Raw genomic sequence first — 24,072 nt, forward strand, 5'->3', positions numbered from 1 at the left:
AATATGTCAAATGGATGTTGGAAATGTAAACATAAATTGGGTACATTCTATCATATGTGGTGGACTTCTGATAATGTGAAAAAGTATTGGATTAAAATACATAAATGGCTTGAGGAAATGTTACAAAAATCTTTAGTTTGTAAACCTGAAATTTTCCTATTAGGCATTATACCTGCTGATATTAGTAAACAAGAAATGTACTTGATTTTACATGTAATCACTGCGGCAGGGATTGCATTTGCTCAACACTGGAAAAGTGAAGAATCACCCACCGATGAACTGATCCTAAAAAAGATCTTGGACTGTGCAGAAATGGATAGACTGACTTTGTCATTGAAGGAGAAAGAAGATACTGACTTCTATCAAACTTGAGACTTTTTATTATTGGCTAGAGAAACGGGACTTCGTATAGATTATGTTTCTATGTTATCATAAATGGAAAAAAAAATGTGGGGGCTGACCCAGTAGGCTCAATGTTTGTGATGATTGATGTTGTTTTTAGTTTTTCTTTGTTTTTACCGCTAAAATTTTGAATAAAACTTATTATAAAAACCCCCCATTAATATTTAAAGCCTCGAAAGCTTGGGGCCAGGTTATCTAAAGGAGCACCTCTTCCCAGATGACCCTACCCGGATCTTAGGATCTTCATCTGAAGTCTTCCTCAGAGAAGCCCCTCTGACAGAAACAAAGAGAGTGACTATGAGGAGAAGGGCCTTCTCCGTGCTGGCACCCCGATTTGGAACCAGCTCCCCAAAGAGGCTTGCCTGGCATCCTCCCCACACTCCTTTCAGCACCAGGCAAAGACCTCTTTATTTCTCCAATATTTTAATAGTTAATTCACGACTAACAACAGCAGCAATGATTTTTATAAGGCTTTTATATGGTTTAGTATTCCAGTGCTACTATGCCTTTGGTTTATCCAATTGTGACTATTGCATGATTTTATGGTGGGGTTTTCTTAACAGGTTCTCCTGTGTTTTATGCTTGTTATTTTATTGTTGCAAATATGTGTGCTTAAATTAAGATTATTGTTTTATCATGTATGCTGAAAGCCACCCAGAGAGTCATCCCGGCTAATGGGCAGGGCAGCAATTTCATAAATAACCAATACCCACGGCAATGTTTAATATGGTGCTGCTCTAACAGGATCACATTGGTCCGTCCCTGCTGGCAATCTTGCTGCCCTGTTTGGGCCAGCCAAAGTGCTTCCAAAGGCAGGCGGATACGCGTGCAACCCATGGCAGTAACCCAACCGAGTTCACCGGCTCATGCGTAAGTGCAGCCAGGCCTCCTTGACGGCCTCTCGGTCACCTCCCAAGGAGGGGCATGAGAGCACTCTCTGAGGCCTGGAAAAGCTGCCCCTCCAAGGACGGCTGGCACCTCTTCTCGGTCATCCCAGGTTGCGGGGCATGGAATAATGGGCTCCCGTTGGAGGAAGGAAAAATCTGGCAGAATCTTAGGAGCTACTAAGCCTCTCCTACGCAGGGAGAGTTTGGCCTTCACCTCAGCAGCCCGTCCGTGATGCTTGAACTCGGGGTCCTGCATTGAGATGGGGGTCGCACCTGCTGGCCTCATAGGTCCCTTGCGATTCTACCGTTCTGTCTGTACAGCTGCCAGTAGCATTGCATGATAGGGCAGTGACATCTGCTCTCCATGGCCATGGCTAGCAAGGTTAGCATTTTTGGCCCTTTGACTTCATTTGCAATGTTCTATATCGAAATGTGTTGCAGCATTTCCATTCTTGCAGTTGGATTGCATGCATGGTTGTGAACCACTTTGGCTAGTGGGAGGTACCCCAATGACAGAAATAAATAGGGACCTGCACATAAACACGCACACACACACACACACACACAACTTCAACCTCTTTTTGATAGGGGCTGCATGAAATTGTGGTTAGTTCATTTTTATTTGGTTAGTTCATTTATTTGACTTCCCATCAAAAATGGCGCCTGCTGAATATCAAATCCACATGTTCCATGTTCCATAAGCCTGAAACGTCTATTATTGCAATCCCTTTTCATGGGTGTGTCTAGTCCTGGTTCACACGTGGCCATTTCCGGTCTGTAAAGTCTGGTTTATTAGCCCATGGAGGTGTCGACTGCCCTTTCGCCTCCCTTTCCCTACACCCCTTGTGCGCCATGTGGGCTTTTAAAGCATCCCATAATAACTAAGCCTGAAAACTGGGGCTTAATGACTGCTTGCAAAAACCTCTCCCCCAAAGCTTTTATTTATAGGAACATTCATACCTAAATCAATCTTATCTGAATGTTGTAAATTGTCTGGTACCTTTCATTGCATCATTCTTTCACTGATGGAACTGGATTTTGCACAAGTATGTTTGCTTTTGTCCAAATGCATAAATCTTCTCCCAAAACACACATCTCCCCCAAGTGCAAATTTTTACTCTCTCGTTTTCCCCCCATTTTTGGAGACTAAATTTGCATAAAATTTTGGAAAAACAAAAGAAAAGATGTCTCCAATCTGCAGAATCCATGCAACTTGGAAGAGAGGGTTCCACTGTCCAACCCAGGGGCTGGAGTTTCAGAAACTTGAATTCATTTGCATCTGGTGTGCCTTTCTCAGTTGTCCATGGCTACTTGCATCAGGAAGGGAGCTGCTGAGCCATCCCCCGTCCCACCCGGCACGCAAAAATGGCAGCTTGGGGGAGGCTTTACATTTGGACCGTGCCAGGGGTTAGCAGAGCTGAACGGCTCCTTCAGCCCTCCATAACCCTGACCCCGTCTCCTCTGGATCTTCTGTCAAAGGTTAAAAAGAACTTGGATGCTGGACAAGTCATGCATTTAGCATAATATGAAGTTTTGATCTTGGAAATCATTCTGCTGCTTGTGAACTCATCCGGCATTCAGGCTAGCTAGAGTCGGGGACTTGGTCCATGCCTACGAACCAGATGTGGCTCGGGAGTTCCCAGTCTTGCCCTTCCGGGTCTTGAGAAGCGTTGCACCCCTTCCTTGGGCCCGGGACTCTCTCTCAAGCACCAATTTCCCACCTTTGATGCTACTGTTCCTCGCATCTGAATATTCGAATTGCTTACAGGCAACAGGAGACTGAAATGCGACAGCATGTTAAATGTTATAATAATAATAATAATAGTTTATTACTTTGGCCCTTTTCTTTGTTTCCTATTTTTTATTGCTTTGGCCCCAACCTGTCTCCAGCCCTCTGGGATGCGGCTCCCAGGAATTTGGCCCAAATGGAAGGCTGAAGGATTTCGGCACCCTGGCAAAGCAGGTCAGGTGTTGCTTCACATTCATCAGCTCCATCATGCCCAGCCAATACTGGGAACCGTCCTGCAAATATCTGAAGGTCTACAGGACGGCCGGGATGCGGTGTGTGCCAGACTCCAGATTTTGTTAGCTGCAACTTCTATCCACCTCAGCCAGCAGAGGATGATGGGAGTTGCAGTCCAGCAACTTGTAGAAGACATCCAGGCCCATCCCCAGTTTAAATGATGGATCGCACAGGATGAGACAGGAAAGAAAGGGAAGGGGAAACAAATCCCGCTTCCAGGCCTTGCAAGAGTCTTTTCAGCTGCCGCCGCTGCTTCTTCGGGGGAAAATGCCACTTAAGACATCCTTGTTTCTTTGACAACTGGATTTGCAGCGCCTCCAGGTAACCCCCTGAAGACCAGCACACAAAGGAAGTGTGAATCTCACCGTGTTTGTTCCGCAGATGCAGGATTCACATCAGCTTGGCAGCTCTGGCAACATCCAGATGGCTGGGGGTGGGGGGAAACAATCCCATTAAGGGTCTTGGCAAATGGATACTTTGCTTTTCAACATGTTTCTGCAGCTCCCTGGGAAACAGAGCCCCTGAACTCCGCCGATTCCCCCACCCCACCAGCCGCTCGCCCACTCTCAGAAAGACTGGGGCTCTCTCTCTCTCTCTCTCTCTCAATCTCTCTCTCTCTCTCTCTGCCTCCCGCACCCACTGCTCCTTGGCGGGTCCAAGAGCCGCGCTCTCTTTCTCTGGCAACCACGTTAAATGTTTAATTGCCCATTCAGTTTGCTCGTGCTGCCGCAGAAGCCCCTGCAGTAAGAGAGGGCTGTGCTAAAATGCAGCCACTCAGCAAAGAAAGGAAGGGGTGACTTGGGGTCACCCTGGTTATTTCAGGAACCCCCTCCCTGCCTCTGCAGAGGGGGTGGAGAAGGGGCCTTTCTGCAGAGCCAGATCCTCGCTCCGTCTCTTCCAGTGTCGATTTCAGTGCCCGGGGGAGCAGCTCCCTAAGGTGGCCGGCCCATTTTTTTCCTGGAGGTGCCACGGAGAAACCTGTGGCCATTTCCATGTTGGGGAACGACAAGCCTGCGGTTAGGTGCAGTCATGGCTGATGGCTGCAATGACAGGGAGTTGTCCTTAGTGCTGAACCAATGTGGAACAGGGTTGGTACCATAGATGGATGCTTAAAAGCACAGTCTAAAACCTGGGGTGGATATGCCGCCCCACTGATGCTGGCAGCAACGGCCTTTGCTCATGGCTTGGACTCAAAGGGATCCATGTTTGGTCCTTCTGGCACTTCCGTTTGGGGGCAAGGGAGGCCCAACTCAAGTCTTGAAAGCTTCTTCCCCAACCTGACAACCTCCAGAGGTGGTGGCTAAACCCCCATGATCCCCAGACAGCACGGCCCATACGATGGGGGTTGTAATCCAGCACATCTGGAGAACACCATATTAGGCTAAGCCCATGAAGGAAATACCGAGCGAGATGGACCAAAGAGCTACCGACCGAGTAGAGCGCGCTCTTTGGGCCCGTGGACACACCAGGGAATTTGAGCAACTGCCTTGGGCGCCGCCACACAAAGACTGCCACGGAGGGTGTGGCTAGTCACACAATGGCACGTGAGTCATGGGGCTGCCTGGGGACACAAACAGAGGAACTAGTGGCTGGGAAGGAGGCGAAAATGGGAAGGTCGCATTATTATTATTATTATTATTATTATTATTATTATTATTATTATTACTACTACTACTATTAGAACATTTCTATGCCGCCCCTTGCCGAAGCCTCGGGGCGGCTTACAACACAATAAAATATAATACAATATAAAAATAGCAATATAAAATTAAAATTAATAATATAAAATAAATAAAAAATATAAACGATATGAAAGAAGTTATAAAGGAAAAGTTATAAAAGAAAAGAAAAGAAGTCACCCTGGCCAGATAAATAAGTAAATATTGTTAACAATTAAAATGACGTTTAAATAAAAAGGTCTTCACCTGGCGCCGAAAAACAAATAACGACGGCGCCAGGCGGACCTCTCTGCTTCCTGGGCTGCACAGTCCCTCATTCGCATGGAGCACTCTCCTCTCTTCCCAACCCCTGTGCTCATCTCCCAGCTCCTCGCCGTGCTCTTTCCCTGCAGCCAACCCCTCCCCGCACCATTCCCAGCCTTCCCCCATTTCTCTTGCTAGACTCTGGCCTTGCTGTTCCTCCTCTTCCTCATCCCTAGCCTCGCGCTTTCCCCCTTCTCCATCCCCATATTTTGCTTTGCTTTCTCACCCTGTCTAATGCGCAACACATTGGCACCAGCGGGGGTGGGGGACCTGGCCCCCTCCCAGTTTTCAATTGCACATTGCAGTTTTCGTATAAGAGAGCAGCAAGTGGAGAGATTTGTGGGAGCCATTGCAGCAGGTTGGGGACCACCGGGATGAGAGCCCCCCTCCTGCTTAATGTAACCGTGGAGATTTGCTCCCAAACGTTTTGCTTCGCTCTGTAGTTTTACCCACACTCACTTTGCCGCATCCTGAGGGAACGATCCTGCAGGCTCGGGTGCGGTCACATCGCCACTCCTGAACCCAACAACTGTGAGCAAGTGACGTGGACGTGTGCCAGACACCCAGAGCTGCGGCAACATAGGCAGATGAGAACCAGCAGATCTCTGGCTGGCTGGCTGGCTGGCGCATTTTCAGCAGCAGACTATTGTCTCAACAGAGGAATATGACTTTCCAAGAAGAATTCCTCCCGTGATTAGAGCACATTCCCCGGGGATTCAGCAGGACTGACATGTTCTGAGTGGGCCACCAGCTCCTGGAAGAGTGGCCAAGGGAAAATTTAAGATAAGAAATACAGCCGAGTCTGGAGGACAACCTCCAAACATGGTTGCAGGTTAACTTTGCCCTTTATTTCCAGACAAACGCAGACTGCCAGCAAACACCCAACAATCAAATTTCGTTAATCCATTTACAGAGGTGTAAATGGCTAATCCAGCTTCTTCGCCAATGCCTTCCTCCCCGGCTTTGAATTTCACACCAGCTGGAGGGAGTTTTTATAAACGTGTACGTGTATCTGCGTGTGGAGCCTGCAGTGATATATTCAGTGTTTATGGAAATCTGGATGTATCTAAATTCCTGTCACCTCCCGAGGCTGCGAGATTGCTCCTTGCCCCCTGAACCCTGCCTTGTCTGTTAAGAGCATTGAGCGCGGCGTCGTGTCAAAATGGGGAGGCTTTCGCATTTTCAAGTCTAGTCTCTTTTCTCGGGCTTTGGTGCGAACGCTGATGGAGGAAGAGCGGGGAATGCAGAGTTCAGTGCCTCTCATAATTGGACCTAAGATGAGTTTTTTGAGGGGGTAGTTTTAAGGTCAATTTGAATATCTATATGCAGGTGATACGCGGCAGCACTGGGGCAAATTCATCAGACAGCGCAGAAGCAGAAGACACGGGACGGGCGGGTGCCTTGGCTTCAGGGCACCTTGCTTGGCATAAGAGATCAGTTTGGAGCCTAAAGAAGGTGGAGGCGAGATCCGCAAGCCGAATGCCAAAGTGCTGCACCGGCTGGAATCTCATTAAAATGAACCAGACTGTGGCGGGTGGAATTGTCCGAAGATCTCCACCTCCAAAGTTTATGAAAATGAAGGGGATTAAAGTAGGAAACAGGAAGAAAACAGCTTTCTCTTGTTGTGTTTTCAGAAAAGTGGCCAACCTGGCTAAAAGGTTGGATCCCCTTTTTGGATGACCCCTACTATCCCACCGTGAATTTCTCCCACTGGTGCTGCTTTGCACCAAAATGTGCATGTGGATCTTCAGGATTGGACTGGAGCTGCACAAGGGTAAGAGCTATAGCTGACACGGTTCATAAACGTGAACTGAAAACATGACATCTCTGCCTCAAAACCTTGCATCCTTTTGCACGTTGGCCAAACTCTTTGCTGGACAAGCCCCTGAATGTGGAAACGTGAGACTGCGTTCTGCATTCTGCTCTGCATTTGGTTCTGGGAGGTGCCGATGGAGTGCCCTGTGCTAAGAAAATGAGCTGCGATTGATTTTTCACCCATTTCTGCATCTGTACTTAAAGGCAGTGGGGAGGTTTGAAAATGAAGCAATAGCCAGGGAGGCCGGCATCAGAGCCCACGTAACGATCCAGTGCCCGCCAAAGAGGAAACGCCAGCCCTGAGCTTGCGGCGTGGAGCAGGGGCATACAATGCACGGAAAGTGTGAACGCAAGTCCCTGTTTTGGACCACGATGAAATGTTGCTGCCCCAGTAATACTGAAGTCAACACCTTACACAAATTAAAATCGGCTCATACGCACATTCTGCCTTGGAGAGTTTCCAGCTGCCCAATGCAAGTCCTTCAGTGCCACTGTCCTGCTTTTCACTACAAAATACTGACCAAAGATGAGCATCAATCCCATCATCCATGGGCAACCTACTTCCACATGAACTTGCTCAAGGGCCGAGATCATACTCTGACATGGGGAAGGGCCTTAGGAACCTGTCTTGGGATAGGTGGGAGTATTTGCCCCTCTAGTTTAGGAACGGCCTTAGGAACCTGTCTTGGGATAGGTGGGAGTATTTGCCCCTCTAGTTCAGGAGTGACTGCTCTGGGAATGGCTTTCAACATCTCAGGTGGGGACGAGCGAACCCAATGCCAATTTGCAGAGTTTTGGTGAACTCTACTTGGCCTTCCACCGGTTTGCAGAGTCAGAATTTGCACAGATGCATTTGTGCTTACTTAAATAATTGTGCCAATGTGTGCATGTTTACACAATCATGCCAATTTGCACAATTACATAATCGTGCTGATTTGCATTGGCACAATTCATGACCCCCAAAGGTTCAAAAAGGCCCCAAATGTGCAAAGTGCCCCAGAATATGGATTTTAAAATGAAAATAATACTCTGCAGGTCACCTGAATATTTTCTCACCTGGCACAGAGTTTTATATTTTTCCAGGACCAGGCAAAGATCTATGAAATCTATTTTTAAATCAATTTAGCAAATGTTTTTCTGAAAATATTGCACGTTTTCTCAAGACTGTTCCCCTACCACACGTGGGATATTCCCTACTTCTTTTAGAGGAGGGCACAGCATTTCTGTAAGGTTTTCAGTAAAGTTCTGGATTGCCTTCGATTTTGCTATTCTGTCTGCTTGAATTTTCAGATCATATAACGAAATCCATATTTTTTCTAACACAGCACTGTCATATTGCACTTATGGATGTAAGAACATGCAGTGATCATACTCCCCAAATTTCTTCAGATATCAAAACACAGCTTGTTTCTCTTTGATTTGCGCTTGCGGCTGCGCCACCTGCTTGTGTTCCATGAATGGTAAAATCGCACAGAGTGAATGCGCGCCTGGGAAGCATCAATTTATGCAAACACAAATCGGCACAGCTATGCACCCATCTCAGCTTTGCACAAATTTTCAAAGTTGCACGATCCCCACCATAACGAAACCCTGAAATGTCAGTATTAAAACTGCACGACTGAGAACTTCAGTTGTGAATTTGCGCATTTGTTAAATGCAAGCATGCACTCAAGCAACTGAAGACATTTCCAGCGAACATGCTCTGTTGCTTGTAGTCCTGTCTGGGATTGTGAATGGGCCATCTTTCATGTTTTTTATCTTCAGGAATGTCCCAAATTACATTGACTTTCCAGCTATGACTTCAAGACTTTGCCCTTTTCTTTTCTCCCATGCACAGTAATCTATAGTGATGTAAATGTTTTGTCTAATCCATTCCATAGCTGTTTTATAGGTTTTCAGGCATTGGGGGGGGGGGTATTGTCCATTCATTGATGGAATTTGATTTTTTTTCCACAGCATAAAAGAAGTTTATAGAAAAGTCCACCACAATGCATGCAATGTGCTCTGGTATGGAACAGCTCATGCATTTTTCTAAGTGCTAAAAAATGGAGGCCAAAGAGAGATCAGAGATGTGTAACAGGTTTTTTTCTCTAAAGTTGGAAGCTAGTTTGGTCAATGCAAATGGATTTTTCATGCCCTTTTGACAGCTAAAGGATGAATAGTACAATGTTGAAAAGATACAGCTCACTTCCTACAATGTGATGGATTTTAGACTTGGCAACACTTTCAGTATTTGAGTGGGTAACATACAGACACTACTCCTGAATAGGGATACAGTATTTGCCCTGCCTTTGTTGAAGCTTCTGTATAATGGGTACATCTGGTTTTATGATGTGATTTCATCTGGCTTCCCATTGAAGTCCGGGCCCAATTCAAGGTGTTGGTAATGACCTATAAAGCCCTAAACGGCTTGGGTCCTGGTTACCTGAAGGAGCGCTTACATCCATATATGCCTGGCCGCCCCTTGAGATCTGCGGGAGAGGCCCTTCTCCGGGAGCCCCCCGTGAGAGAAATTAGGAGGGTGGTTACTCGGAGGAGGGCTTTCTCAGCAGTGGCGCCTAAGTTATGGAATGCGCTCCCTAGAGAGGTCCGCCTGGCGCCGTCGTTATTTGCTTTTCGGCGCCAGGTGAAGACCTTTTTATTTAAGCAGTATTTTAACTGTTAATATTATTTGATTTTATCTGGCCAGGGCGGCTTATTTTATATTGTATTTTTTTGGATTTTTAATGTTTATATGTGTTGTGATTTATTTTATAATTGCTTTTATTTATTGTTTGTAAGCCACCCCGAGGCTTCGGCGAATGGGGCGGCATAAAAATGTTTTAATAAATAAATAAATAAATTTGTATATTACCGATCAGTAACTGCTAATTTCAGTGTTTTTCCTCTTGTTTCTGTTTTGTGTGTTTCATTGAATTTGTTTTGTTTTGGTGAAATTCACAAGATAAAACAAATGAAAAAGGTGCATTTGTTAACATATTGTCTAGTAATATCAGCATTTCTGTAAGGCTAGATTTGTGTCCTGGTCTGAAAAATTTACCCTGTTCCACTGATGAACAGAAGGTGCATGACTGAAAGATGGGCAACGGGCGCAAAATTTATCAGTTGAATTCGCAGAAGTCCAGTCATTTGGTTCTGTTTCTGCTTTCTCTGAGATCCCTAAGAAGGTGGGAATGAATGGCCTTTCCATGAGATGGCCGGGCTGGGTTCTCCTTCCTTTAAACTTAAAGAAGATAAAATTTTTGATGTTTAAAATTTAAAGATACCTAAACTTCATTGTTCATGGAATCCAGATCCAAAAATAGCAAAGAGCACTGTGGAAGGGAAAATGTTGCAGGTTCTCTTCCAGATGTGGGAGGGCATTTATCACTTCCGTTCATCCTTGGCTGGCCAGAAACAGACCAGCCAGAACTATTGGATCAGTCTTAATTTTAGATTAATTTTAAATAAAGATGCTTCTGCCATGCTGCTGGAAGCATGCCAGACTGATCGGGTCTGGAAAGCAGACATGGGACCCTTGAGCTGCCAGGGGTTTCATTGGAACCTGCCCCTGGGGAGGGGTACTTTCAGCCCAGAGGGCAATTCAGCTTGGGATAAACTCTCACCCAAATGACAGTGATGAGCAAAAGAGCAAAGGGCAAAACATTAAAAGGGCCACTGGATTTTAGCTTACTGCCAAGAATTGGTGGGACGGGGAAAGGAGTTGGACCATCTGTTTTACTCCAGAGTAGGGATGTTGATGGAATCTACCACAGACTCCAATGAGTTTGCATTTCTGTGGATCTGACAGTTGGCTTCTGCAGCAAATGAGCTTTCCCCAAGTCATACCCATTCTCTGGACTTGCAGATTTCTAAAAGGTACCCTTTCCAGAAGTGTATGCAAATTTAGCATGGGAATATATGAAAAATAAAACGTGCATTTCCATCACCACTAAAGCGTGACATTGGAGGAAATTTTGGGAGGATTTGCATATTGGGGGGGGGGGGGCTGCCCATTTTCAGAAGTGGACATTTTCTGAGGAGCAAGGTTTTGCAAATACATAGGGATGCCTTTGCCCCAAACCTGGTTCTGTCAATGAACAGCTAGCAGGACATACCTTATGTGGAAATCTGCAAAATGTAGACAGAATGGAGCAACCACGTCCATGCATACTCCATGTAGGCGGGATGGACCTGCAGGACTGAAGTCAGACCCTCTGGTCCCAGAGCTGCTCCCGCTCCGTTTTTCTAGTCCTTCCTTCTGTTCAACTCCTTTGCACAATTGAAGTTCCTTGCTGGTTCCTTTCAGATACCTTTTCCTGCGGAGTTTACTTCTATGAAATAAGTAACTTTTTCTAAATAGCATTGCACTCTGTTTATATCTCACCTTTTCTCCTCTTGTGAGGAATCCAAGGCTGCTTACGGAGCACTTTTTTTAAATATATTTTAAAACTTTTTTAGACTGTTGCTTACCGTGGTCTCGGGATGGTTTAACAGTAAGACAAAATAAGATAAAACACAGCATCCTAATTAAATTCTTAACCAATCAACAATAAAATCCATTTTAAAACCAGTCAAACCTTAAAACATTGGGAAAATAAAAAGATTTTAGCCTGGTACCGAAAAGAATAAAGTGACGGCACAAGACGAACCTCTTTGGGGAGGTTTTTTGGCATGCTCACAATAACCTGTGGGCTGAGAGTCTGGGCATGAGCTTCTTGGCTGAGTGGGGACGAGAACCCAGATCTTCCCAGACCCCAATCCAACACTTTCACCCACCTGCCAACCTGGCTCTCCAGGTTCCTTGATCTTGCTCTGCATTCCTTGAACTTTCTGTTGGCCTGGATTCCGAGCTTAGACTGCCTCTAAACCTGCTACTTTTAACCTATAAATCTCTGCATGGCATGAGACCACAGTATCTGATGTAACTCCATCTTCCCAGACACTATGACCAAGATCTGGAGTCTGCCTCCAACTGACACCTCCAAGAGAGGCTTGGTTGGTGGCACCAAGGAGAAGGGCCTTTTCAGTGGTGGCTCCCGAGCTGTGGAACAAGCTCCCCAGGGAGGCCCACCTGGTGCCAACCTTACTATCTTTTTGGTGGCAGATCAAGACTATCCTCTACTGCAGGGCGTGTGATTAGTTTACTGGGGCTTCCTTCGTTGCTTAAAGAGATCCTAGGATTTATTTATTTATTATTATTATTATTATTATTAAAACATTTTTATGCCGCCCCATTTGCCGAAGCCTCGGGGCGGCTTACAACAATAAATTAAAACCACATAAATTAAAATATAGACATTAGAATAATAATAATTATATATATATATATATATGTATATGTATATGTATATGTATATGTATATGTATATATACACACACAACTTGGCTTAAGTTCTTGGAAGTGCTGTGTGTGCTTTTAATTTTTTTCTGTGCAAACTTTTTAGGATGTTTTTATCACGTGGTGTATTTTATGCTGGATTTTAATGTATTGCGGTAAACCACCCAGAGAACTTTGGCTATGGGTGGGACGGAAAATAAATGGAACCTTTTTGACTCCTGATCAAGACACCTTGGCTGGACACAGCTGCCTCCGCTCCTCATGCGTCATGCGTGTGCCGAAGGAACTCAGCTGGGGAAGGTCACTCTGGAAAGGAAGCCCAGCACAACGGACTTCACCCCATTCCTTGTTTAAATACTCTCCTTCCGCACCGGCATGTCACACCCACCCACAACTCCGCCACTTCCGAGCCTGGGCTAATCCCATCATGCTAACAGAACATAACAATGCGCTCAGAGAGTATTTAGCCTTTTCCTTGAAATGGAGGAATGTCGATGCGGTTATTAGCAGTTCCTAATGATATTTGCATAGATTAACAGACTTTAATGCACTCATGAATGCGACAGTCCTGGGGAAAAATAATGAAGAAATCCATTACCAAGTAATAAAGTAACTAAGTCAATACAGTAATAATTTTATCCCATATTAGTAATAATTTCATCTCCTGCTGCAAGCCAATTTTACTGCACATACCATTTCTGGACAGTTTTATAAATATCACCTTTGTTTGAGATAATTAATTAGCAAAATCAAAAAATATATTGCTGGTATTTTAGACGATAAATTAGTCATTAGGTTTAAACTGGCAGGCTGTAATAAAAGTTATTAAGATAAATGTGCCAGGATTCTCAACACCTTCAGGAGAGCTGCTCCCCTCCATCTTAAGTCACTTCTGGCGCAAACCTGTGATTGCTCCTGGGTGGTCTGCATGCATATTAAAACCCATTAGAAGGATAATGTTTAGAAGGGGCAGCAAACTTCCAGGGGAGGGAAAATGCAAGGTCTTGTGTCGCTAGTTGGACTTTGCAGAGTTCCAAAACAAGGTATCAAGCCATTCGTGGCTTCCTCATTCCCTTTAGCACCTCCAGGGCACCTCACAAAAGATGGGCCTCTGCCCCAAGGAGCTTACAATTGCTTTCGTGTTGTCTGAGTGAATGAGGTGGTGCTAGGAAGGCAGCACAGGGAAGGAAAAGCAAGCGCAACAATGCAAAAAGAAAAAAAGTACAGCCCTGTGTCTATTTTGTGGATAGAACATAATGAATTATTATCGAGAATACTAATGATTGCATGATGTTATGTGGAGTTTTACAGCATTCAAGAGTTTTCCAGAACAAGGCTCTGATCCAAGAAGCACACCCTCCATAATGCGTCACTGAGGGATTTCGGGCCAGGCCCGGCCTCTCAGCCCCAGCCTGCCTCACAGGGTTGTTGTTGTGAGGATAAAATGGAGCTAGGTAAGCTGCCTTGGATGCCTCACAAGAGGAAAATGTGTAATATCAACGTAATGTGATGATGATGATAGGAAATGCTAGTGAAAGAGAAGCCACCCTTTGTCAGCTTTATCCATATCGATGAATTAACGATGTATTATTCTGAATAATTGGATGCCGATCATTATTGTGGTGATAGCGATCATTGTCATTTAGCACTGTCAATGCACATGGTACCTGACACAGGACCCTAAGCCAAAAGGTCCCTGCTGCAATGATCTTACAATCTAACCAAAATAAATTAGCATTCTAGCCAAAGGCTTCATGGAAGGGAAGCGTTCTGAGACAGGATTTTATTTTCTTTTAAAATGAGAGACGGTGCCCAGCAGCACATGGAAAAGAAACCAGGTGAGGTCCCTCAGGAGCATCCGAGGGGAGCTGTGGGGGGGTGGGCACTGGGATGACAGGACTGGATAGTCAGTGTGGGTGTCCTTATAAGTCAGAGGGGAGCTTGGACTATTTTTTGAATGAATTTCAACACATTGCCAGCCTCTTTCTCAATTTGCTGTCTGCATGCGAGCGTTGGTGGGGTGAGTGGATTGGGCCCATCTTCCAGGGCCCCCTGGGCGTGGAAAAGGTGCGACCCATGAGCCAAGCACAGCTTTCTTGGCTACCCCATCTGGAGTTTCCATTATCCCAACAAATATTATTTACATTTCTATAGTGCGGGCAACGCTGAGGCCTGGGACCTTTGGGCAGCCGCCTGGCGCGTGGTCGCCGCACCTTCTGGTCACACGAACGGCAGCTATCGTGATACCTGGCATCCATCTTGCAGCGGCACCTTCCCAGGTAAGACCCCCTGGGATCACACCTTGCTTTCAGGTTCAGCGTGGCTGTTTCGGAAGCTGTTCACAAGAACCCACCCGCACCTAGGCAGGAGAAAGTCCCAGCCCTGCAGCCCAAGAGGATCGCTGGTGTTCCCCTGCCTTGTGTATCCTCTCTTACAGGTTCTTCGTGTTTCGCTTTTACAACAGATCTCCCTCTGCTTTATGCATGGAAGGCAGAACACGGGATGTCAATCGACAATAACAGCCCAAAGACAATGCAAGAGCGAGGGAAGATGCAGGTAGACACACGTTTACTTTTAAGTAAGCCCCGCTGAATTGAGTGGGACCTATTTCTGAGTAAACTGGCCTCGTAGTACTATTTAGGCATTATTTATTTAAAACTGTTGTATGCCGTCCCTTATGCCTTGGCATCTCAGGACGGCTCACAATCCATAAAATTGAAATTCAATAAAATCACATGTAGAAATAACATAATTCAATAAAAATTTACATAAAGGACGACATCAAAGCGACTGTTTGACACAATTAAAATATTAATTTTTAAAATAGTGATTAAAAAAAGGTTTTGGCCTGGTGCCGAAAAGAATATCAACTCGGCGCCAGGCTCACCTCTCCAGGGAGCGCATTCCATAATCTGGGCACCACCGCAGAGAAGGCCCTGCTCCGGGTAGTTGATCTTTTAATCTCCTATATCCAATCCATGTGACGGCACAGGATAGTCCTCCAAGAACTCCTTTCCATTTTTCCTTCCTGCTGTTTTTCCACCCCCCCCCCATGCCATTGCCCCCACTGGTGTGTTGTGGTATCCCCAGGTGTTGTTGTTGCTGTATTTTGCAAACTTGGGTTTCCACCAAGCTGTCCCTCTTGTGCCTGAACAGAGATGCTTTGATTATATTAAGACTGGGTTGAAGGTCACTGTTAGTAAATAGGGTATCGTTCAGTATTTTAGAATCTTATGTGTGCTGGTGGCTTGCTAGCCTGTTGAAGAAGACAACCTAGCCCGATGAAGAATCCTGATACACTTGGAAGCTTGCACAGTTTTGTAGTATCTAGGTGGGCTCGAATGATCAGTTCTATTGCTCCACTTTAGATGTGGAATGATTGAAACCCCTACCACGGGCGTGTAAGACAGGACCCTTCGGTGTGCAGTCGATGTATGTTTGCATACCCCTTGTTCCAGCTCTCTCTGAGACCCAGTAAGGCCGGCTGGGAAATTCCAGCCGGTGCAGAGTCCCTTTCCTGCCTAAACCTGCGTAAGGTGACGACGCAGAATTGGGATGCTTGGTTTTGCGCTTCTGCCCCATTTCAGTCTCTTTTTCTTGGGGGAGAGACCCACATGCATCTCCTCCCAAAGCATTGCTTCGGAGCTGGTGAGTGTCGCGCAGAGACAGGCGTCTGGCAAGAAGACGCCCCGTGATCTTTCCCCTTGTCGATACGCTGACCTTTCCAAGGCAGAAGAGCCTGTTCAGTACCACGCGTGCGGGGGTAAACCAGACCGCGGAGGCGTTATCTGCCCAATTTATCAACCGTCTCTCTGTGGCGGGTCCATTCCACCATCTGGCTTAACCGTGTGCCCAGAGACCCAGCGCCGCGAGAGCGAGGAGGAAAGAAATGTCAATTCTAACCCGAGTGCCCGAAAGTGACATAAAGGGAAGGACTAAATAAGGGAGGCAGAACACGCGGCTTTGCTGAGCCAGAGGTGTTAACCTGTGCGGCAGCGAGGCGGGAGGAAAGCGAGGGGAAGCGTTGTCCTCTCCGCGTCATCGCCGTTTCTGTCACTTGCTGAACGGCCAAGGAGGCAGCGGGGTTGAGGTGCGAGGATCACCAGGTATGCTGCTCCAGTGAGGTCTCGGGGTTCAGAGAGAAAGGACCGGGGCTCGGGTTCTACTCCGCACACAGCCTTGGAGCCCACTTTGCACTGGCCACAGGTGCTCAGCCCAGACTACCTCGCAGGGTTGTTGTTGGGGGGATAAGATGGAGAGCAGGAGGAAGGGAATTTATTTATTTATTTATTTATTTTTGGATTTATATCCTGCCTGTTTCCTACAAAGGGCTCAAGGCAGCTTACATTATTCTCCTCCTCCTGTCTTATCCCCACAACAACAACCCTGTGAGGTAGGTTGGGCTGAGAGCCTGTGACTGCCCACCGTCACCCAGTTGGCTCCATGGCCGAGCGGGGACTAGAACCCAGGTCGTCTGAGTCCCAGTCCCATGCTCTTAACCACTACACCACACTGGCTCTACACTGGGATGATGGAAACTGCTTTGGATACTTTAAAAAAAAAGGGAACAGTGGGATACAAATTTAATAAATAATAAACAGGGCACCACTGAGTTTCAATGATTCCCAGTCAGTTTGGCTTGGAGGAAAGACAGTTTGTATTTTATTTATTTATTATGTAAAACTTTTGAATTTCTAGGTGCACAATTCTTTTCTTAATCATGCAACCATAGGAGTGAAGGTGGTTTTGGAGGGAATTCCTAAAATGGAGGGCAGAAAATGCCCACCAAGCTGGAAAGTCCGAATTTAGCAGCTGAATCCATTATTCAAATTTAAATTTCATCCACTATCCTTGAAGTTCAGTCTCTTTAAAATGTTAAAATAATCTAAATTTAGAAATTTTGCCCAGCGCTGCATTTGCATCATGTTGTCTTGATCAGTGCTCAGGGAGGGATTCCCCTTAAATGTCTATTTTCAAGCCTTAGTTTATGGGGAGAAATGGACATTTTTGTTTTCTGTTTTTTTCTGCTTTGTCTATGACTAGATCTGAGCAAATTTACCAAAAGACAAAAGCAAGTCTGAATTCCATGGGGGGCGGGGTGGTTCAGGAAAAGTTGGTGTGCTGGAGAAACTGTGGGTCAGATTCTCAGAAAACAACCTTCTTTGAGGCAGTTGTGGATTATGGGTCAACCGATCCACCTGACCAAGGCTGAGGAAACATGGGGCAGGTGACTAACGGTGATACTACAATCGGCTCCAAGCCCTGAATAGGAACAAGGAACCCCTTCACAGAAGTAACTAGCTCAAAACCCCCTTGAAACATGCCGGAAGAATGAAAGAGTAGTCAGTTGTGTGAAGAGCACCCCACCCCACTGGAACTCCTGACCTTGTGAATTATACCCCACCATTCTAGCCGACTTAGAAACAGAGAAACGGAGTGAGGCAGAAGGGTCTCCTGGGTCATCTAGTCTGACCTCCGGCTCCAGCCGGCTCCTCTCACGACATGCCTACCAGCCCATCCTTGAACACCCTCACCGATGGGGCCTCACCCATCTCCCGTGGAAGCCCATTCCACACCCTCGGGGTCATAGAAACATAGAAAGAGAGCGAGGCAGAAGGGGTCTCCCAGGCCATCTAGTCTGACCCCTGGCTCCAGCTGGCTCTGCTCATGACATGCCTACCAGCCCATCCTTGAACACCCCCACCGATGGGGCCTCACCCACCTCCCGTGGAAGCCCATTCCACACCCTTGGGGTCATATAAAAATAGAAACATAGAAAGAGAGCGAGTCAGAAGGGGTCTCCCAGGCCATCTAGTCTGACCCCCGGCTCCAGCTGGCTCTGCTCATGACACGCCCACCACGTGCATGTCCAGCCCATCCTTGAACAACCTCACCGGTGGGGCCTTAACGACCTCCCAGGGAAACCCATTCCACACCCTCGGGGTCCTGACTGTCAGGAAGTGCTTCCTGGCATTCAAACGGAACCTGAGTTCCCTGAGCTTTGCTCTGTTGGAGCGCATCCTGCCCCCTGCACAGGAGAGAACAGGTCCCTGAAGCCCCCACCCCCATGCAGATGGGCACCAAAAGCAGGGCAAGCCAAGGTGGGTGACGTGAAGATCCACCCATCACACAACAGTGGTTGCGACTCAGTTTGCCTGACTAGGTGCCGGTGCAGGAGGCCTGGGCTGGAAAAGCGCAACTTGGAGAATCTGCGTTCTTAGTTCAATTTCAAGCGTTTACGGGCTCAGCAATGCAGATTGGACGTGAGCGCTGTTTGCGCTGATCAAGAAAGGCTCATCAAAGCAGCAGCTCGTGGAAGTTCTAACATTTGATCTGCCTGGAGCCAGCCAATTCATTTACTCCCATTCTGCGATGATCCCACCTGTGTTCATTTATGCATCCTGCTCCTGCATTCATCTGCCAATTTCTTTCTAAAAAAATAAAATTGCACAAAAATGTAGTGGAATTCAAATGAATTTTAAACTGTTTTCCTCAGAAAACAAGCTTTTCTAATGATATTTTCTCTCAAAAAGTGCATTTATAACTGCATGCTAGCATACAGTATACACCTGGGAGAATTTCTTGAGCCACAAACCACATCATGAAATGTGGATAAGGGGAAAATCCGTTGGGAAACCGTGATCCAATCCACACATGGATCTGGGTGGGGTGGATTTGCACAGACATTCACGAAGGGTGGTTTCTCCAAGCCATTCTGCAGCTAACTGATCTGTAGGTGCAACTTTAGCTGTGGGAGAAAGGAAGATGCCCCTGCAGGTGGGAGCTTCCACTGGAGCAGCTAGTTGCTACCTGTACGAAGGTGTTTTTTGATCAACTCGGCACCAGGAGCAAGGATTCTCTCACTGCTCCATGGAATAGCAGGAAAATAGATGAGGAATCATGAAAAGTCCAGCTTTCTTTCTCTCATGATGAGCTGAATGCTTCAGGGGAAGGCACAATGCTCTTTACCCATAGCCTCCCCTTGCGCTGATTAGCTAATTGCTAAAAACAGCCGAGGTGCACCTGGAGAGAGACATTGCAACTTTTGACATGTCCAAACAAAATCCCTTTAACTTAAAAGGAAAAAAAAAGGCTCTAGTCCCAGTTGTTCCACTGTCGGCCACCTGGAGAACTGCTAAGAGTGGAACTGTGATCTAGGATGCTGGGGTTTGGGTGCAAAACATCAGCTTTGTCCTGTCCTTGAGCATACCGCAAACATTTCACAACATGGGTGGAGAATTCTTGGCCACGAAATCAACATGGCGAGCAGCTCTTCCGGGGCCTTGCTCTCAATCCGCGCAACAGATCAAGAAATCCTAGTGCAAATAGTACACCTTTGACCAGGAATGGTGCTAATATTAAATAAATGTTAAACAGCGACTGCAGAGGAACGATGGGGAACAATGTCCAGGTGCGGAGGGAGCACAGGTTGCTGCCTGCCTCAGGTGAGGCTCCTGTGTTTGCTCGTTGCAGCCCTCGGGAGAGGCCCGGCCGCAACCGGCCTCCCTGCAGCACCACGGGACTCGGAAGGGAATTCACGCTGCGTGAGTAACAGGTGCAATGGACAGTCAGGAATCAATAAGGAGAGAGCTACAGGAAAGGAAGGATAAGGGAGAACATCCGTTCACAATGTGGGGAAGGGATCATTTTAGCAGCCTTCATTGTGATGGTAAGTCACCAGCAGGAGAGCAGAGTTAGAAACACAGAAACATAGAAACAGAGCGAGTCAGAAGGGGTCTCCCGGGCCATCTAGTCTGACCTCCGGCACCAGCCGGCTCCGCTCACGACATGCCCACCATGTGGACGTCCAGCCTATCCTTGAATACCCGCACCGATGGGGCCTCAACTCACCTCAAAGATGGGTGGGAGGGAGGCAAGAAGGACATCGGGTCCAACCCCTTGCTGTGGCAGGACACCAAATCTCTCCCTCTCCACTTTCCACACCATGCCTTATTTTAAGTGCCTCCCTCATTTTGGCCCTTACTTGCCCTTTTTCTGAGCTGAATGGTGCCAGTGGTCGCAGGTGCTCCTCAGAGGGGACCTGCTCCAGTCCCCTGAACATTGTTATTGATCTTCTCTGCACCTTTTCCAACTCAACCATGTCCTTTTCCAGGCAAGGTGACCAGGACCGAACACAAGACTCCACATGCGGTTGCATCAAAATCCCCTTTGCACTCTGCACGGTACTATGGATGGTCGAGCTCCCCCGGGGCAGGACGGTGTCGCCCAGGCAGATCGCTTGTCTCCGTGGCCTCCGGGACGGAGACAGCTGCAACTCTCACACGACACTTCGCTGCTCCACAGCCAGCCTTTCAACTCAGGGACGTGCAGAACCCACTGAAAACACGCCATTTCCACCCCTCTGCCCTGGCTTCCCTTTTCCAGCACTGGATCCCCAAACATCACTTCCAATTTCAGCGGTGAGATGGATGGAACCCCTGCAGCTCTTTTCTCTTTCCTCCTCCTCCTTCTGAGGAGGACTCAATTTGAAACAAAGCCTGAAGTCACTATTAAGAAAAGTGATGCTGATTGAAGGAGAGATTAAAAATTGAACGAGGAACACAACTACGGTGTGCGTGCGTGCGTGCGTGTGCGTGCGTGCGCACACATCTGTATGGTAGAAGCATTTTGTTCTCTCTGTCTCTCTCTCTCACACACTCACACAGAGCAAACTCCAGCCAGGATCCGAGGAAAATAACTAATTTGCACGAAGAAGGCATTTGCAGCAACAAATTATAATTCCTAGCCTGCTGTCATCCATCTCAAAAGTCACTCGCAACGAGCGACTTGGGTGAAGTCGTGAAGGGCAGCCTCGGCTGAGATTTGCCTGATGGCACCTGAGCTCAGGTAGGGATAAAGCAGCTCCTGCCCCTGCCCCTTCCCCTTCCCTCCCAGCCCCTGCCAGCATCCTACCTGCCCTGGCCCCCCACCCCGGAAAGCGTCCAATTTCCTGCAAAGGTTTTTGCCTTCCTTTCAGCCTGGTCTACCCAATGGTATGAGTCAGAACTAAGTTGGATTCTGGGATAAGAAGGTTCTCACACATGGGCTCCTGACCCACATCATTGGATCGGACATCTGGGGTGGAATCTGGCACATTTGTTGTCTCCCTACAATTGTTGTTAGTTGCAAAGTTGTGCCCAACCCATCACAACCCCAAGGACAACACTCCTCCAGGCCTTCCTGTCCTCCACCATCCCCCGGTGTCCACCCAAGCCCACACCCACCGCCCCAGAGACCCCATCCAGCCACCCCATCCTCTGCCCTCCCCTTCTTTTGCCATCTATTGTTCCCAGCATCAGGGTCTTCTCCAGGGAGTCCTTCCTTCTCATAAGGGGGCCAAAGTATTTGAGTTTCATCTTCAGGATCTGGCCTTCTAAAGAGCAGTCAGGGTTGATCTCCTCTAGGAGAAGAAAAGCTGCACCTACACTTATGATCTTGCATAAAGTGTTGAGAGAGAGAGAGAGGGAGAATCAGAGAGAGAGAGAGAGGAAGCCCAGGATAAAAGTTGGGTTTTTTTGTGGAGGTGCATGATTTGATTCCCCCTCAAATATATGCAGTTGTCCTCATAGACCCCAATCTTTTGCCTCAAGTTCTAACTTGCCAGTATTTCATGAACTCTCTATCTTTCCTTCTCCTCCACTGCTTAACTGGCTTTTCATTTAACTACACACGTATACTTTAGCAAAGGTGGCTGCACCAGAAAATGTACGTACATGAATATACTTTTACTTATAAACATCAACTTTCAACAGGATCCCTTCCTCCCTGGGCAACTTAAAATTAAAGTGCCTTGCTTGCTCTGACCACTTCCATCATTCTGCTTTTAGCCGTGCCCAGTGGGAAATCCATTTACCTGAATCTGCCCAGTTCGTAGACCTGATGATGAACTGCGGAACTCACTGCTACATTAGATGTGAACCTCTACTTCCACAAGATAAATATAAAAAACAGGCCCTCATTTTCCCATCCCTCCCTTGCAACAAGCATCGCCATTTCAACAGATTTGCTCTATTTCAGTCTCCCCACCCAATAATTTTTATTCCGCTGTTTTAAGCTGTTTTATTCCAGCTCAAGCACTATGCACACTTAAGTCCTTAATATGCCTTCATTTCCATACTGTTCACACAAGAGGCCTAATTAACACGTCCATCTTTGCTTGTGTTCTCGACAGCCTCCTCACAATATCCATGTTTTTCCACCAAAGAGCTGGAAGGAAGCTGTGCAGGAAACTCCCAAAGGCTTAAAACCAAATTGAGATAGAAAGAGTCAAGGCTCACAGACATCCATTGCTCTTACCGTGATTTCTGACCAAAACTGAAACTGGTTTTCTCTCGAGCTTCCAAATGGGAAGCGTATCGGGGTGGGCTGTGGGGGGTCTCCCTGTCTGCATGCCCCACCCCCATGGAGGTCCCATGGGTCACTGTGGGAATGGCTTCCTTGCATGCATCTGATCAGTGTGCTTCCTCAAGAGTAGGAGCAGGGGGGAAAGAGAGCTGCATGGCTCCAATATGAGCCAGCATGAAGGACCCTCATCTTTCTTATGAACTAGCCCTTTTCTTCCTCCCATCTGAAAATCTGGGTGCAGATTTAAGATGGCGCTGGAGGTGCGGCACCTGGGAGGCCGCAGAAACTGCCAACACAACCCACACATGACCTCGCTGGAACCATCTGGCCTGCCATCTTGCTTCCGGCTAGAAAGCAAGCACAGCCCTGGGAGGGAAGCCAGCAGTGTGAACCTCCAAAGCTGCAGATGGAGCCCTGAGGCTGGAAAGGGCGGCTCGCCAAAGACCACCAGGTGTGCCGTGGGGGCGGTGAGGCTTCAGCTGGGCCCTTCCTGGTTCGTAGCTCAGGATCTTAACCACTGGGCTGCATCAGCCCCCAGATGTCCCTGGGAAAACCAGAGAGGAGCGCTTGAAGGGAACCGCATTCCTGCTGTGTGCAGCCCAAGACCCCCACCGAGATCTCCTTGGTCTTCCAAGAACCTGAGAGGATTAACCTGGTAATTCTTCCTGCTGAACCTTTCCATTGTCCTTTTAAGCCATTTTAAATTAATTTTAACTCTTTTAACATTGCTGTTCCATGTTATTTGCATTGTATTTTACTTTTTTGTTTTATTCCTTGCTGTAAAATGCCCAGAGATCTTTGGCTATGGGGTGGTGTAGAAATGGAACAAACAGCAACAGCTACAACCACAACACGAGACTGACTAAAATATGTGCCTGCAGTCTTAGGAAGGGACGGGTGAGGAATCCACTGGGGCAGCAGCGATCCAGTGGATTTTTTTGACTCAGTCCTGTGAATTCCATTTTGTCAGCCCCTGCAGGTTGAACCATCATGAGAACATCCATTTTCTAAACGGGCTGTGCTTTGCACAGGGAAAGCTGTGCAAAATTCAGACCTGCATTCCACAATTTGCATAAAGTGTGTACATTTGCATACAATGTGGAACATTAATCTGAAATTCACCGTCGGGAACATGGCGGAGGCCAAGGCAAAAGGTGTGCATAAGCACTGCAGGGAGGGGGCTCCCATGCCCCATGGTGCAACAGGGACACAATTCAAATCTAATGAGTTGGCTCCAATTTGCGCCGTTTGCTCAAATGAATGCCATTTCTACATACTGCACCACAGAGGCTCAGTTTT

At 47.1% G+C, this 24,072-nt stretch overlaps 1 protein-coding gene across 46 annotated transcripts in view; it reads right to left on the reverse strand.

Annotated features, from left to right (window-relative positions):
- Positions 1-24,072, reverse strand: part of CELF4 (CUGBP Elav-like family member 4) — an 818,464-nt gene that overhangs the window by 193,789 nt on the left and 600,603 nt on the right. Inside the window, exon 4 of one of the 46 annotated variants that reach the window (XM_044431413.1) lies at positions 2,966-2,971. The exons of the other annotated variants lie outside the window; for them this stretch is intronic. Within the exon in view, the coding sequence (XP_044287348.1) occupies positions 2,966-2,971 (6 nt within the window). The remainder of the gene's footprint in view (positions 1-2,965; positions 2,972-24,072) is intronic. 46 annotated transcript variants of the gene reach the window in all.

The sequence above is a fragment of the Varanus komodoensis genome, unplaced genomic scaffold (genome assembly GCF_004798865.1).
Source record: "Varanus komodoensis strain SLA01 unplaced genomic scaffold, ASM479886v1 scaffold22, whole genome shotgun sequence".
Taxonomy (NCBI): Eukaryota; Metazoa; Chordata; class Lepidosauria; order Squamata; family Varanidae; genus Varanus; species Varanus komodoensis.